Below are 17,474 nucleotides of genomic sequence, written 5' to 3' on the forward strand. Positions count from 1 at the left end.
GATGCTTGCACTAAATGTCTCTGAGCTGTACATTTTAAAATGGTAAGTGGTTAATTTTATGGTATGTGAATTTTATCTCAGTTTTATTTTATTTTATTTTATTTTATTTATTTTTTTTTATCTTTTTTTTTTTTTTTTATCTCAGTTTTAAAAAAAACCTCAGAGGAAATCATTAGTCCATGCCAAAACCAGCGGGTGAAAGTGTGATGGGCACCAGGATATTCACATCGTCTAAGTATCTCCCCACATGATATTGATATTGATTTATTATGGGAGGAGGGATGGGAAGAGAATAGTACCTCAACTGTAGGAAAACCTGGCCAACTTCCCTCAAGTGATCAAATTCTAACATCACCAGTGTTGGGAACTGACATCAGGTACCTCCGGATACAAGGCACCGGAGAGGACCACCATCACCTCTGTGGTTCCAGACAAAGACACACACCCTGAACCGGGTCAGGAGGAACCAACAGATTGGCCTGCTGGGGAACATTCTGTGAAACAGGTGATCTCCACTCTCCAAAAATGTTAATATCACAAAAGACAAGGAAAAGCTGAGGAACTGATTCAGATTACAGGACACCAAGAGACATGACCACTTCATGAAACATATGGTCAGGGATTAGATCCTGGGCCAGTGAAGAAACATGTTATAGAAGATGCTATCGGGGCAACAGAAGACTTGGAACATGGACTAAGGGGGACAGCTGTGGTCTGTTTGGGTAAGAGTGCGCTTTTGCTCAGGAAACACACTGGTGTATTAGGGGGTAAAGGAACATCACATCCACAGTTTGCTCTCAAAAATAAAAAGGCACATTGGGGCACCTGGGTGGCTCAGTCAGTTAAGCGTCTGACTCTTGGTTTCTGCTCTCGGGTCATGATCTCTGGGCCGCGATGTGCTCAGCGGGGAGTCTGCTTGGGATTCTCTCCCTCTCCCGCTGCCCCCTCCCTGCTTGCAGAGGCTCTTTCACTCTCAAAATAAATAAAAACTTAAAAAAATTAAAAAGCACATGGATAGATATGTTTGTGTGTCCATATATATATATATATGATTATAACGCAAATGTGACAAAGCGTGGAAAGAGTTGGTGAATCTGGACAAAGGGTATATGGAAATTACGTTATTCTACATTTGAAATTATTTTAAAATAAAAAGGTTAAAAGTTGCCTGAAGATCTCCGGGTGCCCTTGTGACTATCTCCCATTATGGCCTCCCCATGCTCAGTCCCAGTGTTCAGCTGCACATGGGTGACCCCCAGGCTCCACGGATTCAACACCTCACCCCCAAACCATTTCTCCCCCCTGTAGCCTCACCACCCAGCAAATACCAGGGAGGCAGCTTGGCTTCCTTCTTCCTCCTCATTCCAGCCAGTGTGACCCCTGGCCTGTCCACTTCTTCTCCTTTCTCTGCTCCCTCCTGTGGGTGCAGGCCTTGTCTCTGCTGGGATGTTTTCCCTCTAATTCATCCTTCCTGGCTGAGCTCCACTGGACCCTCCTCTGGGAAGCCCTCTCTGGGGGAGGAAGGTATACCCTCAGCCCCTGGAACAAAGTCAGACATAGAGCTGGAGCTTCATACCTACTTGTTGAATAAATGAATGAACAAATAAGTAATTACCCTCAGGCAAAGCCCTCACCGACCCCTCTATATACCCTTCCCAGACTCTGTCCCTCCCTCTGGCCCAGCTCTGAACCCATAGTGCTGGGGTTGGGGGACGGGGGTCTGTGTCCAGCTTTTTCTTCCCCAGACTGAGGGCTCCTCAGGCCTGGGCTTGGGGCCTTTGGGGGGTCGCCATTATCATCACAGGGACAGAGTGGGCTGCTCCTCGGCTTTGCAGCATGTCTGGTTTTGGAAAAGGCAGTTGATCAAATTGAGCAAGGCTGAGCTGCAAAGCTGTGTAGGCTATGGGTGGGGCTGGGGGCTGGGATGGACCTTTGGAGTTCACACAGGGTAGTAAGGAGCTTTCTAGGAGAGCTGAGAGTAAGAAGGTGTGTGTGTGTTTACCCATATGCCTGAGTCTCCTTCCTAATGTGTGTCTGAGGTCTGAGACTGCAAATGCTGTGCTGGGCTCAAGGCCTCGCCGGGCCTGAGCTTTGGGTTTGTGTTTTATATTTGAAGTCCCCATGAAGCTCTCTGCGTAGTCTGCATCTGTGCATGGTAGCTGTGTGTGCATGAGCTCCTCAGGACGTGCTTGGCCTCAGTTTCAGGGTATCTGACGTCTGTATTTGTGCCCTGGCTCTGTGTCCCCTGCTCTGAGTGTGTGCTGGGAGCTGGGGTGTTCACGAAGCCGGTGTGTCTGTCACTGAGGGTTCAGCCCACGCTTCACCGCATGGCCGGCCTCAATTTCCTAGGTCTGCGGGTCCCAGGCTGTGTGGGTGGAGGGTGGGCAGAGACCCCGGGAGGCCGGGAGGTGGGGTGTGGGGGGGTGCGGGGGAGCGCAGGGCCGGCCCCGGGGCGGGGCGAGCCGCCCAGGGCTGGGGGCGGGGCGGCCCGGCAGCCTCACTTTGGCGAAGTTGGCGGCGCGGAGGCTGGCCCGGGACGCGCCCGGAGCCCAGGGAAGGAGGGAGGAGGGAGGAGGGAGGGTCGCGGCCGGCCGCCATGGGGCCGGGGACCCGGGGCCGCCGCTGCCGCCGCCCGATGTCGCCGCCGCCACCACTGCCGCCCGTGCGGGCGCTGCCCGTGTTGCTACTGCTAGCGGGGCCCGGGGCTGCAGGTGAGGGGCTGGGACCTAGCGGGAGGGACTGGGGGTGGGTGGGTTGGGGGAGGGTAAGAGCGGAGTTTAAGGACACCCGAGTCTGGGGCTGGGGGGCTGGCCTAGGAGCTAAGGACCAGAGCTGGGGAAGGGAGCAGGAGCCCGGGGGCTACGTGCCAGTCCCCGGGGGTCAGGGGCTCAATGGGGGGAGGGGGCAGGGCCCCAGAGGTCTGCAGAATAGGGGCTCAGGAGCGATCAGAGTTGGGGATGAAGGGACCCAGGAATGAGGGAGTGGGAGCTTGAGGTGCGGGGATCAGGGACGCAAGATCGGGGGGACCAAGAGTCTGGGGCTCGCTCCCAATGCACGTCGGTCTGGAGTCCTGGGAAGGTCACGATTGGAGCCCAATAGCCCCAGGCTGGGAACCCCTCGCACAAAAGCCCCCCTACACACCCAGGGCTGGCTTGGCCGGGCGGGGGACGGGGAGGGGGCGCGAAGTTCTCGGAGCTCCGAACTCGGGGAAAAACTTCTCAGGCCGGAGCGCCGCAAGACCCGGAGCCGGACTAGGAGCTGGAGCCACAGCGGCGCCCGCGCCCCTTTCCCCGCCCGCGGCCCCGCTCCCTCCCTTGGCCGCCGGGACCGGGCGGCCACGGGACCCCGCCCCCGCGAGGGGAGGGAAAGGGAGGGCGGGGGGCGCGAGCCCACGTGCTCCTTTCCAGCTCTAGCGCCCCGTCTCCGCAGCCCGAGCCCCTCCCCAGCCGGCCGGGGCCCCCCGCCCCTCCCCCTGCCCGTTCTCCCTTCCCCCGCTCGGGACAATGGCCGCGCCGTCTAGACACCCCCTCCCCCCCGGGCCGGCCTCGCGCTTTCTTTGCCAGACAAAGCGGGACGGGCGGCGGGGCCTGGGCGGGGGCTGCGGGGGCGCACACCCCCAAGGGAGGCCTGGCCGGCGGAAGAGGGGCGCGGGCCGAGCGGCCCTGGCCCGGGGTCCCGGGGAGCCGCTGTGGGGCTCGGCGCTGGGAAGGAAGGGCCTGCACCGCCCAGCCCGGTGCCCGACCGACCGGGCAGGATCGGGCAGGAGCTGCCGCCCCCGCGGGGCCGGCGAACACACACATGGCCTATCACACTCTCAGGCACACACAGCCCTGGGTGACACATGCAGATGGGGACGTGCACACACACACGCACACGCACTACACCCGCAGAATGGATACGCAGCTCACACACTAACATACTTGTACATACAATTACACATGTTCATACATTTAAGGGATCACCAGCCCAAGGCCTTGTACACGCTGCCTGCACACATTCAGACACATACAGACACAGATCCAAGGCATGCCTGCACCCAGTTTATACACGCAGACAGGCACATCCAACCCATCCACAGACACACCTGAGAATACACTGGTCCCGCAGAGACACACAGCTGTATACCAGATAAATGGTTCACATGCACGGGCACCCACCACAGATCCAGCATGCACAGAGACGCCCGTGTACTTCAAGCACACACACATGTCACTCACATGGCCCACAGTTTGGCGAGGCCCACAGTCTGCATCACGTGGCTCCTAGTGTGAGTTCACAAACCCCCACAGGCCCCTGTCTGGGTGGTAGTGTGCTGTCTCTGCCTGTCCCCTGAGGAAGGGGACACATGCCATGTTGTCCTCTTCTCATGTCCAGCTCAACTTCTGTCTCTCCCTCTCTGTCTCTGTATATCTCAGCCTCTCTGTGTCAGCCTGCTTCTGGTTTCCTTCTTTGGGTCTCCATTTTTCTTCTCTATCTCCCTCCATCTCTCTCTTTCCATCTCTATCTGTGACACACACACACACACACACACACACACACACACACACACACAGAGGCCCCACACCTGCCGGCACACACAGTTCTCCACTAGCTCACACCCAGCCGCACCCCAGACCAGTCTGACAGGACAGTTAGACTGCCACACCCCAGAGGGACACAGCCCTCAGGGATGGGGACGCTGGACAGGGCAGCACATGCCTAGTGCAGGATGCTCCTCCCTTCAGCCCACACCCTATCCCTGCACCACCCAGTGCTGGCTGTGCATGGGGTACAGGCCTTGGCCCCTCTCACCAGAGCACCATGCAGCTCTGCCCAGCTGGAGTAAATGCCCGACATCAGGGCAAGAAAGACCCATGGCCCCAGGCCTCCTTGCCCCTGCCCTCTCCATTACCCTGGGATTTGGGCACACAGCCCCAGACCTCCCTTTAATGCTCAGCACCCTCACTTCCTGCCTCTGCACCCCCCATTCTGGCAGCTTCCTGAGTCCCCACATCTGGCACAAGTCAGCACCTCCTCCTGCCCGCCCTTGCCTTGTGGTTCCCAGGGCTTGAGCTGGCAGGGACAGCTGCAGCCCCAACAGCTGGGGCCAGGGCGGGGGGCCGTGGGAACTGTGGATGCGGGGGCTCCATGCACCCACAGAGACACCCCCAGCCCATTGCAGCTGTTGCCTGGGGGAGGGAAGGATGGGCTCTGTCACTCTGAGCTAGGGTTCCTGGGTGCCTGGTTGACCCCCCGCTTTCCTTTGTTCCTACATAGCACCCCCTTGCCTGGACGGGAGCCCGTGTATGAATGGAGGTCGCTGCACCCAGCTGCCCTCCCGGGAGGCTGCCTGCCTGTGAGTGCCTGGCTCTGAGCCATCAGTGGGTCCTGTGTGGGGAAGTTGTCTGTCTTCTCCCCTTGCCTCTGTGTCCACCATGGATGCCTCTACCCCTTCCTACATGTGTATGGCTTGGGTAACCTCTTGTTTCCCCACTGGAATCGAGCAGGGTTAAGAACTGAGGAAGGTTAAGAGCAGGGGCTCTGCAATTTGTCTGGCCTGGGTTCAGATCCCACATTGTGTTGCTGACTGCCTGGGACCTAAACCCTTTAAGCTTTTGGTGTCCTGGTCTGGAAAACAGGCACACTAACCCCCACTTCACAGAGTTCTTGGCTGCCTGAGGTCATGTGTAAAGCCTCTGAGGGAGGCAGTTATTATTCAATCAACAGATCTTCAGGGACCAATGGCTTGGCAGTAATGGGTACACCAATTGCATCCTCCCATGTCTCAACATTTAGTGGTGGGGGTACAGGGGACCTGTAATACAGCCCTGCTCTGTCACTGTCTTGCTCTCTGACCTTGGGTTAGTCACTTCTCTCTGGATCTCATTGCATCTGTGAAATAGGGGTGCTTCTCCCTGGCTTGTGACCCATGAAGGGGTTCAAGAATTCAGTTGTTGGATGATACGGGGAAAGGCAGAGGGTTGGAGTTGCTGAGCAGAAGCTGGGAAAAGAACCGAGCAGAGGGAGACAAAACTGAATTTGAATTCTGGGCTCTGGGATACCTTGAGCAGGTGCTTTGAGCTCTCTGAACCTCAGTTTTTGCAACTGGAAAATGGGGCAATCATAGTTCCTCCTTTATGGGGTTGATTGTAAAGATTAAGAGACACTTCATATGATGAACTCAGCATAGTGCTCAGCGTACAGTAAGTGCTCCATAAACAGGGATGATGATGATGATGATGATGATGATTAATAATGGTAGGGGCACAGGAAATATGTGCCATAAAGGGGAACGTCTCAAGGTTTTGGGGAAATGCTCGGTTCCTTTTATAACATCGTCATTAGTAATAGTAGCCATTGATTGATTCATTAATGTATTCGTTTATTCAACTACATGTGTGCCATGCTGGGCGGGCCTGGGGTGAATTTTGATCCCGGAGAGCCCCTTTGAAGTTACACACGCACTTTGGAGCCCCACTTGGGCTCACCAGGTGGGGGCTTAGCCTGGCCGAGCGGGTTCCTCGGGTTGGGAGTCTGCGATGGTGCGGGGTGGGGGAAAGTGTGACCTTATCTGGAGCCACTCACCTGGGAGGCGGAGCCGCGGGGCCGGGCGCCTGCGCAGTGGAGCTCTGCACCTGGAATACAGCCGACAGGTGAATGCTGCCACGGCTGCCCCGCCCCTCAACAGGTGAATCACCAGCGCGCGCGGCTGCCCGGAGCCCGGATTCCCCGGAGTGGAGCGGGCTGTTCCCAGAGCTGGGCCGTGGGAACCACTCCCCACGGGCCGCCCCCCCAATCGCCTTCAAGGTTCTAAATACTCGTGTCTTTTCAGGAACGCCCCAGTATGTTACCCCTCCTCGGATCCCCCTTAGCCTCTTCCTCAGAGTAGCCTCCCAAGCCGTCGTCTCTGTCTCCCAGTCCTCGCCGCAGCCCCTCCCCTCCCCTCCCGCTGACCCCCAACCAAGTGTGCTGTCCCCCTTGTCCGTTTCCCCCGAAGCCCTGGCTGTGAGGCGGGGCGCGGGCGGAGGCTGGAACCGGCCCGACCGGTCGGCAGGGGAGCGGGGCGCAGAGCGTGGGAACCCGCCCGGGGCGTCGGGAGGGGGCCGTGCGGCCGCGCCCTGCCTGGCAGTGGGACCCGCAGTCTCCGGCGCCCGGCGCAGCGCGCCCCCTCTCGGCACGCAGTCGTGACGGACGTCCACGCCCTGCGGGTCTTTGGGGAGGGGGCTGGGAGCCTGGCCTTCCTTTCTTAACGCCGTTGGCACCCCTGCCCTGCCGTGTCCTGGCCTGTTTCGCTGGGGGCCGGGGTGGGGGGATTTTGTGGGTGACGCTAGGGACTGAGTCAGCTGCCTGAGGTTAGCCCCAAGCGACTGGGGCGAGCCAGAGGGAGGGACCGCGCGAGGGGTGGGCAGCGTCGGGGGTGGGGCCTTGGACCCTCTTGCCAGTCCAGACCCTTCCCTCCCACCCCGCCAGTGTCCCTCCGGAGGTTTCCAGTCCCAAGGCCAACCGCCTTATTTCCCTCCTACTCAAGGTTGCCTTGGTGGGTTTGGGGAAGGGTCTGCAGGCCGGAGGACTCTCTCCCAATAAGAGGGCGCCGGCATTGGTGTCCACCTCCTCCTCCCGGTGGCGGGAAGGGTTGTATGTGCCTCCAGGAAAGGAGTAGAGGATTTGTCTGTCCACATGAGAGCTACCCATCTGTGAACTGCGCTGTGGATTTGGGTCTGAATGTTCGCCAGGCCAGTATGTCGAATTGGCTGTCCCACTGTGTTATCTGTGTATGTTTCTGAGTCTGTCTGTGTGTGTGTGCCTGAGCGGTTGTCTTCTGGAATCTGAGACTTTGCATTTGCCATAACAAACCACCAAGAACTGGGTGGTTTACAACAACAGACATTTATTCTCACAGTTCTGGGGGCCAGAAGTCTGAAATCCAGGTGTTGGCAGCCACACCGTCTCCAGTGGCCTTCCAGGAGCATCCTTCCTGGCCTCTTCCACCTCCCGGCAGCTCCACGCACTCCTTTGCCTTGTGGGTGCAGCACTCCAGGGTCTGCTTCTGTCTTCCACATGGCCTTCTCCTCCTTCTCCCAAATCTCCCTCTGCCAATGGATTTAGGGGCCCATTTGGGAAATTCAGGATGATCTCATCTTGCTATCTGTCACTTAGTTACATCCGCAAAGACTCTTTTTCCAAATAAGGTCAGAATCACAGGTTCTGGGACATGGGCATTTCTTTTCTGGGGCCATCACTCAAAATCCACTGAACTCTTCATGGCCCTTACCGCCCCATGCTGACGTGTTATATAATTCATTATTAGTGTATCTTCTCTTTGCCCAACTTGGCTGTGAGTATAAAGAGGGTGGGGATGACTTTTAATGTGTTTGCGACTGTATTCCTATGGCTAAAAACACAGTAGGTACTCTGAATATTGGTTGCATGAATGAACGGGTGTGCCTGCTTGTTGCGCTGTTTGCTTGTGTGTTTCTTGCCTGTCACATGTGTGTCTGGGATGCACCTGCCCGGTACCACCCTAGTACTGCCCTGTACTAAGCTATCTCTGCCCACAGGTGCCCACCAGGATGGGTGGGCGAGCGGTGCCAGCTGGAAGACCCCTGCCACTCGGGCCCCTGTGCTGGCCGCGGCGTCTGCCAGAGCTCCGTGGTGGCGGGCACCGCCCGGTTCTCCTGCCGCTGCCCCCGTGGCTTCCGAGGTAAGGGACGATCTGGAGGGGAGCCCAAGACAGGCAAGGGTGTGAGCGGCCCAAGCTCACCCTCTCCTGGTCCCTCTAGGTCCCGACTGCTCCCTGCCGGACCCCTGCCTCAGCAGCCCCTGTACCCATGGTGCCCGCTGCTCAGTGGGGCCCGATGGCCGCTACATCTGCTCCTGCCCGCCTGGCTACCAGGGCCGCAGCTGCCGAAGCGATGTGGATGAGTGCCGGGTGGGGGGGCCCTGCCGCCATGGTGGCACCTGCCTCAACACGCCTGGTTCCTTCCGCTGCCAGTGCCCAGCTGGCTACACGGGGCCACTGTGTGAGAATGCCGTGGTGCCCTGCGCCCCCTCGCCGTGCCGTAACGGGGGCACATGTAGGCAAAGTGGTGATCTCACCTATGACTGCGCCTGCCTTCCTGGTGAGGGAGCTGTGCCCTGGGGAGGCGGCAGGAGCGCAGGGACAGCTGGCCAGCCTGGCAGTGACCATCTTTGTGTCCCCCTCCCATGCTAGGGTTCGAGGGCCAGAACTGTGAAGTGAACGTGGATGACTGCCCAGGGCACCGATGTCTAAATGGGGGGACATGTGTGGATGGCGTCAACACCTACAACTGCCAGTGCCCTCCTGAATGGACAGGTGAGCAGCAGGGCTGGCGACGGCCAGGTGGCAGGCCCTGGGTGGGCAAGCAGCGGGTGTGGACTGGTGCGTCTGTGTGCCACAGGCCAATTCTGCACGGAGGACGTGGACGAATGTCAGCTGCAGCCCAACGCTTGCCACAATGGGGGCACCTGCTTCAACACTCTGGGTGGCCACAGCTGTGTGTGTGTCAATGGCTGGACAGGCGAGAGCTGCAGTCAGAATATCGATGACTGCGCCACAGCTGTGTGCTTCCATGGGGCCACCTGCCATGATCGTGTGGCCTCGTTCTACTGTGCCTGTCCCATGGGCAAGACTGGTGAGTGGCTGTTTTCCTTATAGGCAGCAGGGCGCCCTCGATGGTTCTGCAGTGGGGGCAGGGATGGAGTCTGACTCGAGTGTTAGAATGATTATGCTGGAGGCCAGATTTGGGGTGCAGGGTGAGCCTGGGAGGGGCCTAAGCAGAGGCTGGCCCACAGTCCAGGGCAGTAGCCATGGGAACAGAGAGCTGTCCTGTGACTGAGAAGGAGACGGGACCTTTGCAAGTGGCAAAGGTCAGGGAAAGTGTTTGGGAGGGGGACTTGGCTATGGAGGGCAGGGCATTCAGGCAGAGGATACTGCAGAAGCAAAAGCTTGAGGGTGTATAATCAGAGAAGGTGTCTACAGATTTTAAAACAATATGTGGATGTTCCCAACTCATTTACAAATGGTTCAGAAAAATAAAAAAATAGGTAAAGCTCTACAAGAGTTGAATCTAGGTGGTGGGCCTATGAATCAACTTTGCAGTACATTTGAAAATTTTCATCATAAATTGTTCAGGAAGATAGCTACTAAAGACACTGCAGGTTAATAAAAACAAAACACAAAACGATATGTGGGGGATGTGGGACCTTTGGGCAGAGCTGGAGGGTCCGCCCTTGGACTCTGCCTACCCCTTTTCAGGGCTTCTGTGTCATCTGGATGACGCCTGCGTCAGTAACCCCTGTCACGAAGATGCTATCTGCGACACCAACCCCGTGAATGGCCGGGCCATCTGCACCTGTCCACCAGGCTTCACCGGTGGGGCATGTGACCAGGATGTAGACGAGTGCTCCATTGGTGAGGGGGGTGCGGTCTGAGAGTTGGGAGGGAGAGGAGAGGCAGGTCCTTAGCCACCCACACTCACACTGGCGATGCCTACTCCTGCAGGTGCCAACCCATGTGAGCACCTGGGCCGATGCGTGAACACACAGGGCTCGTTCCTATGCCAGTGCGGCCGTGGCTACACTGGCCCGCGCTGCGAGACTGACGTCAACGAGTGCCTATCCGGGCCTTGCCGCAACCAGGCCACGTGCCTCGACCGCATAGGCCAGTTCACCTGCATCTGCATGGCAGGTGCGTGGTGGGTGTGGCCGGAGCGGTGGGTGAGGCTGGGGCGGAGCCTGAGGCTGGGGGTGAGGCAAGGGAAGCCTGCTGGCCACACACCCCCTCCTCCCTTCTTGGTGAAACTGTGTCTGGAACGGGACCCTGAGACGAGGTGGAGGCTGGGCCAGAGCAGAATCTTTGTGCGAGGCTGGGGCCATGGTCAAATGGAGTCTGTAGAACCTCAGATGGGCTGGGAGTGGAGTCTGTGCCTTAGGACCCACTGTGGGGCGGGAGATGATATGAGGGCAGAACCAGGAGCTGGAGTGGGTCAAGGTGGAGCCTGCAGACCATCTTTCCCTAACGCTGGGGTCAGATTCAGGCTGGGCCCAAGGCTATAGTGGGCCCTGGGGCTGGTAGCTGAGGACCTGGTATAGTGTGAGGACTACAGAGGGAAAAGGGTGGTCTGAAGGCAAGGCCCATATGGAATCACATAAGCCTTGGACCAGTTGGATCCACAGTGGGGTGAGGATGAGGCCACTCATGAGGCCAAAAACTGACTCTGGGATTGGGCTGGGGGGTGGGGGGCAAAGCCAAGCAAGGCTCAGGGGAGCTGTCCATGGGTGGGAAAGGGAGTACCTTCCCATTTGCTCTCCCTTTATAGAAGAGGCTAAGCCCCACTGCTCTAATGCTCCTCCCTCACACCCTAGGCTTTACAGGCACCTACTGTGAGGTGGACATGGATGAGTGTCAAAGCAGTCCGTGTGTCAATGGTGGGGTCTGCAAGGACAGAGTCAACGGCTTCAGCTGCACCTGCCCCTCGGGTGAGGACGCTGGGCCAGGGAGCCTGAAAAAGGTCCCTGCAGAGGCAAAGGCTCTAGGGGAGCCTATAAGACCATGCTAGTGGATAACTGTCATAACAGAAACCACATACTATGAAAAACATTGAAATTAATTTCAAACTAAGTTGGGGCACCTGGGCGGCTCAGTTGGTTAAGCATCTGATTCTTGATCTCAGCTCAGTTCTTGATCTCAGGGTTGTGATTTCAAGCCCTGCATTGAGCTCCACGCTGGGCATGGAGCCTCCTTAAAACACAAACAGACAAAAAAACCACACATACAAAAAACTAAGTAAATGATCATCCCACTCATCCCACTCAAACGAGGCAGGGCTGGCAGGGGGTGACTTCTCTGACCCTGTCTGGGCCTCTGCCCATCCCACTCCCCACCCTAAGGCTTCAGTGGGGCCATGTGTCAGCTGGATGTGGATGAGTGTGCAAGCACACCCTGCCGGAATGGAGCCAAGTGCGTGGACCAGCCCGATGGCTACGAATGCCGCTGCGCAGAGGGTGAGAGAGGGCCAATGACAGGCTAGAAAGAGTCTGGAGGCGGGGCAAGGGAGGGGGAAGGCAAATAACAGCCTTGGGGAAAATTGGGGGGCGGGGCTTCAGCAAGGCACGAGTAGAGCCAATGACAGAGCCAGGGGACCGAGCCAATGATGGATGTAAGCAGTGGGGAGACTGGGGGTGGGGCCAGTGGGTCTGGCAGAGAGGGGATGCATCTTGGCAGAGGGGGGCGTGTCCAAATCCCTCTATCTCCAGGCACTTCCCATGTGTCCCCATTTCCAGTCCAGAGTGGAGAGTGAGGCGGAACAGGGCTGATAATATAAGGATTGGAGGCGGGGTTACGGTTGGGAATGGGATTTATCTGTGGAAGTGTCTTGGCCAGGGTGAGTCCTGGAGCTTGTGGCTGGGTGGAGTTAGAGGGCGGGGCCTGAATTGAGCCCACCTCCTGCTGGCTAGATGGGCGGGGCCTGAGGTAGAGCTGGGCCAGGACTGGGCTGAGGCCACAGCTGTGGGCAGGACCTTGGCACGTGGGTGGAGCCTGACCCTCTGGTCCTCCAGGCTTCGAGGGCACGCTGTGTGAGCGCAACGTGGACGACTGCTCCCCGGACCCGTGCCACCATGGGCGCTGTGTGGATGGCATTGCCAGCTTCTCGTGCGCGTGCGCCCCGGGATACACAGGCACGCGCTGTGAGAGCCAGGTGGACGAGTGCCGCAGCCAGCCCTGCCGCCATGGAGGCAAATGTCTAGATTTGGTGGACAAATATCTCTGCCGTTGCCCTCCCGGCACCACAGGTGGGGCTGGAGGCTGGGCTGGGGCAGAAACAGTACATCTGGAAGGGCACAGAGGGCTTGGGAATGGTGCCCCTCTGGGCCTCACTGGTGGCAACCCCTGCGGTGTTCTCCCTCCCCAGGAGTGAACTGCGAGGTGAACGTTGATGACTGTGCCAGCAACCCCTGCACCTTTGGAATCTGCCGGGATGGCATCAACCGCTATGACTGTGTCTGCCAGCCTGGCTTCACAGGTGGGCAAGTGGCTGCCATGGGGAGAGGGTCTTTATTGGGTGAGAGGGAGAGGGTGAGGGTGAAATCACCCTATTTTTGGCTGAGTTTGCCCCTCTCTTTGCGTTCGCTTGTCCAGTGAGATTGTCCACACTTAGCCCTGCGGTTGTGCTCTCTCCCGTTGGCCTGAGCTTGTCCCCATATCAGCTCAAGGTTATCTTGGAACACACATGAGGGTGTCCAGTCTCAGGGATGGGGGTGTTTCTGCAGGGGGCCAAAGTAATCCTTGGGGAAAATGAAAGTGACTTCATGTAAGTTTGGGGACGAGTATGATTTGGGGCAAGGCAGCTCTGGATTGAGGAGGTGGCTGTCTTAATTTGTACAAGAGCTGATGTGTTATGAAGATGAGGTTGTTCTTGCTCAAGGGTGAGGTCGTGCTAAATTCGGCAAGGTTGCCTTTCCCCGTTGGCACCATCGCCCTTGTCCTGGGATGAAGTTGTCTTCGTGCTCTCCAGGGCCCCTTTGCAACATGGAGATCAACGAGTGTGCGTCCAGTCCGTGCGGTGATGGAGGCTCCTGTATGGATGGGGAAAATGGCTTCCGCTGCCTCTGCCCTTCTGGCTCCCTGCCCCCACTCTGCCTCCCCCCGAGCCATCCCTGTGCCCAAGAACCTTGCAGTCATGGTGTCTGCCACGATGCGCCTGGAGGGTGAGGCTTCTCCCCAGCCCCTGAACCCCTGCTGCCTCCCCGCCCATGGGCGTTCCCTGACTGCCTTCCCCTCCAGGTTCCACTGTGTGTGTGAGCCTGGCTGGAGTGGTCCCCGATGCAGCCAGAGCCTTGCTCGAGATGCCTGTGAATCCCAGCCCTGCCGGTCTGGCGGTACCTGCACCAGTGATGGAATGGGCTTCCACTGTACCTGTCCCCCTGGTGTCCAGGGTGTGTGTCCCCATGTTCCTACCCCAGGCTCTCCCTCCCCACTTCTTCCTGCTCATTTCCTCTCTGCTCCACTCTCCCTTCTCTACATTTGCCTTTTTTTTCTTTTTCCTCCCCCCCACCCCCCGCCCCAGGAGCTTTGGAGGTGGGTATCAAGGTGGGGACCCTGGAGGGAGATGGGGACAAAGAATCTGCCAAAGACTGTCTCATTCTGCCTGCCCACCACAGGCCATCAGTGTGAGCTGCCATCCCCCTGTGCCCCGAACCCCTGTGAGCACGGGGGCCACTGCGAGTCTGCCCCGGACCAGCTGCCTGTCTGCTCCTGCCCCCCTGGCTGGCAAGGTACACCAGTTGCTCCTTCCTCCTCCTCCTCTCCTGCACCTCCTCTGCACCCCACTGCATACTGGGTGGTGCTGGGGACCCAGAGGGAAATGTACCCTTGGCTCTGTCTTTTGAGGGGGCTTCTTTTTAGGAAGGGACCGAGCTGGACACGGACACCTGCAGCCTGTGTGGTCAGTTCTGGAGAAGATGAAGGGATATGGCGGTGGGGAAGCTAGGACTCAGGCGGAGGGTTTGGGGACAGCTTCCTGGAGGGGCAGACCGCAATCAGAATGCATTCACTACCCACTGAAATAAGGGGAAGGCAGTTTGGGAACCGCAGGTGCAAAACACCCAGAGGCAAATGACCACATATCTCGTATTCACCCACCTCAGCCTTCAGGTTCTTCCTGAATGCCAGGTACTCTCAGGCCCTACCCTGCACCCCCTAACCCTAGATGTTACCTTGCTCCCTATCCCCAGGCCCACGATGCCAGCAGGATGTGGATGAATGTGCTGGCCCCTCACCCTGTGGCTCCCGCGGTACCTGCACCAACCTGGAGGGGAGTTTCAGCTGTACCTGCCATAGGGGATATAGTGGCCCTTCCTGTGATCAGGACATTGATGACTGTGATCCCAGTGAGTTCAGGGGAGCCCCCGGGGGTGCTGCTCTAGAGAACATGTTCCTCAAGCCCGTACTGTGTGCCCAGCACTGAGCTTTCATCTTCATTCTTCTCTTACTTTTCCCATTTTATTCTTTTTTTTTTAAGATTTTATTTATGTATTTGAGAGAGAATGAGATAGAGAGAGAGAGCATGAGAGGGGGGAGGGTCAGAGGGGGAAGCAGACTCCCCGCTGAGCAGGGAGCCCGATGCGGGACTCAATGCCGGGACTCCAGGATCATGACCTGAGCCGAAGGCAGTCGCTCAACCAACTGAGCCACCCAGGCGCCCCTTCCCATTTTATTTTTGAAAACCAAGGCCCCAAAGAGGTTAGGTGACTTGCCCAAGGTCATGAAGCAAGAGGGATGAGGTGGGATTGGAGCACAGGTCTGTCTGAAGCCCGTAGACTGCCTCTGGCAACAAGCAAGTTAACATTATGTGTCAAGTATGACATAATAGGCCCCCAGTGAGTCCTCCCGGAGCACTAATAGACCGGTAACACAAGCCACATATATACTTAAAATTTTTCTAGTAGCCACATTGAAAAAGTAAAAAAAAAAAAAAGAAAAAGATATTAAATTTAATAATATATTTTTTGTTTAAACTACTATATAAAAATGTGATTTTGACATGTACTCACTATAAAATTATTGAGATATGTTACACTCATTTTTTTCATACTAAATCTTCAAAATCAGAAATCTAGGGTTTATTTTACACTTAAAGCACCTCCCAATTGGGGCCAGCCACATGTCAAGGGCTTAATAGCCACACATGGCCAGTGGCCACTATACTGGCGGGCATAGGTCTGGAGGAGGCCCTCTGTGCTGTGCCCAGCAATTAAACAGACACAACTAACAGCATGTGCTTGGCTCCCCTATCCCCCTCCTCCTTGCACATAGGTGAGGTTTCCAGATAAGGGAGGAGATGAGGCCACAGAGGGGACAGAATTTGATCCCCTGACCAAATGTGCCCCTCCCAGTTAAGCCTGGTTTCCTCCTGATTCCCCGCTATGAGAGGCATGGCTGGGTCAGGCTGGGCTGATGGGGGGCGAGGGGTATGACCAGGCCTTCTCCCTTTGGACCTTAGACCCCTGCCTGAATGGTGGCTCCTGTCAGGATGGCGTGGACTCCTTTTCGTGCTCCTGCCTCCCTGGCTTCGCTGGTCCCCACTGTGCCCGAGATGTGGACGAGTGTCTGAGCAGCCCCTGTGGCCCGGGCACGTGCACCGACCACGTGGCCTCCTTTACCTGCACCTGCCCACCTGGTTATGGAGGTTTCCACTGTGAGCAGGACCTACCGGACTGCAGCCCCAGGTGTGTGGGGCCTCTACCGGGAGCTCAGGGACCCTGGCGCCGGATGGGGTGTGGAACATGAGAAGGGGTGGGGGCAGGAAGGGGGTTCTCGGCATGGCACCCACCTCACAGCTCTGATTCATGATGGAGCAGTGTCCGGGAAGGGTCAGGGCATCTGTTTGGAGGTCACCTTAGGGACACTGGTTCCTAAGGGAGTCAGGTCAGGCCTCCACGTGGCTCCCACCTTAGGTCTGAAGTACTTGGTAAGTTGGGGCTAAGGGAGAGGAAGGGGCGGGACCTCTGCTGGGGCTTTGGCTTCTGGTAGGGGGGTAGGGGTCAGAGAAGAGTGCCCTCTCCACGGGGGCGGGGGGGGGGGGGGGGAGAGGAAGGGCCAGGAAGGCGGGGCCTGCATGGGGGCGGAGCCTGACCCGTCCCTCCCTTCCCCTCCAGCTCCTGCTTCCATGGCGGGACCTGCGTGGACGGCGTGAGCTCGTTCAGCTGCCAGTGCCGCCCCGGCTACACGGGCGCACACTGCCAGCACGAGGCCGACCCCTGCCTCTCTCGGCCCTGTCTGCATGGGGGCGTCTGCACTGCTGCCCACCCTGGCTTCCGCTGCACCTGCCCGGAGGGCTTCACTGGCGCGCAGTGCCAGGTGGGCGGGGTCACCGGGGGCCTGGGGGAAGAATTTGGAGGGCTGTTCTGGGGTAGGGGCCTGCCCGAGACCCTGGAGAAGCTGCCGTGCGGCTCCTCGGGGGTCCTCGAGTGCTGATGCTGACACCTTCGCCTCCAGACGCTGGTAGACTGGTGCAGCCGCGCGCCCTGTCAGAACGGGGGTCGCTGTGCCCCGACCGGGGCCACCTTCTACTGCCTTTGTCCCCCGGGGTGGAGCGGCCGCCTCTGTGACATCCGGAGTGTGCCCTGCAGGGAGGCCGCAGCCCAGATCGGTGAGGGGGAGCACAGAGGCGGGGTGTGGGGCTCCGGAGCGGGTGTGTGCACATCTTGCTAACGTGAATACAGTAAGGCTATGGCAGAGCATACAGGCGGGATGGGGTGTGTGGCTGAGTGTTGGTGGATGTGTAACGTGGCACAGCTGGTCAGGGCCAGGATGGTGTCACGGTCACCACGAGGTAGCTGGGATGATGTCGGTGATGCTGTGTGTGACTGAGCTAGTGCGCGCAGCAAAGGTGTGGATATGTGTTTGTGTGTCAGTGACTGAGCCCGTGCCAGTTTGGGCGGGGGCTTGTGTGACAACCCGATGGGGTGTGCGT

The 17,474-nt window shown here is 58.0% G+C and overlaps 1 protein-coding gene across 1 annotated transcript in view; it reads left to right on the top strand.

Moving 5' to 3' along the window:
- The first annotated feature begins 2,564 nt into the window (after positions 1-2,564).
- The window catches only part of NOTCH3 (notch receptor 3), a 32,866-nt gene continuing 17,956 nt past the window's right edge, over positions 2,565-17,474 (top strand). Inside the window, exons 1-19 of the mRNA XM_025864819.2 lie at positions 2,565-2,711; positions 5,257-5,335; positions 8,538-8,680; positions 8,760-9,098; positions 9,191-9,313; positions 9,399-9,632; positions 10,256-10,411; positions 10,502-10,687; positions 11,365-11,478; positions 11,890-12,003; positions 12,559-12,792; positions 12,912-13,022; positions 13,515-13,707; positions 13,784-13,935; positions 14,161-14,274; positions 14,734-14,889; positions 16,002-16,227; positions 16,657-16,858; positions 16,997-17,150. Of these exons, the coding sequence (XP_025720604.2) occupies positions 2,597-2,711; positions 5,257-5,335; positions 8,538-8,680; positions 8,760-9,098; positions 9,191-9,313; positions 9,399-9,632; positions 10,256-10,411; positions 10,502-10,687; positions 11,365-11,478; positions 11,890-12,003; positions 12,559-12,792; positions 12,912-13,022; positions 13,515-13,707; positions 13,784-13,935; positions 14,161-14,274; positions 14,734-14,889; positions 16,002-16,227; positions 16,657-16,858; positions 16,997-17,150 (3,145 nt within the window). The 5' untranslated portion in view covers positions 2,565-2,596. The remainder of the gene's footprint in view (positions 2,712-5,256; positions 5,336-8,537; positions 8,681-8,759; positions 9,099-9,190; positions 9,314-9,398; positions 9,633-10,255; positions 10,412-10,501; positions 10,688-11,364; positions 11,479-11,889; positions 12,004-12,558; positions 12,793-12,911; positions 13,023-13,514; positions 13,708-13,783; positions 13,936-14,160; positions 14,275-14,733; positions 14,890-16,001; positions 16,228-16,656; positions 16,859-16,996; positions 17,151-17,474) is intronic.

Source organism: Callorhinus ursinus, unplaced genomic scaffold (assembly GCF_003265705.2).
Source record: "Callorhinus ursinus isolate GAN/ISIS: 27379988/994484 unplaced genomic scaffold, GSC_fseal_2.0 scaffold131, whole genome shotgun sequence".
NCBI classification, from domain to species: Eukaryota; Metazoa; Chordata; class Mammalia; order Carnivora; family Otariidae; genus Callorhinus; species Callorhinus ursinus.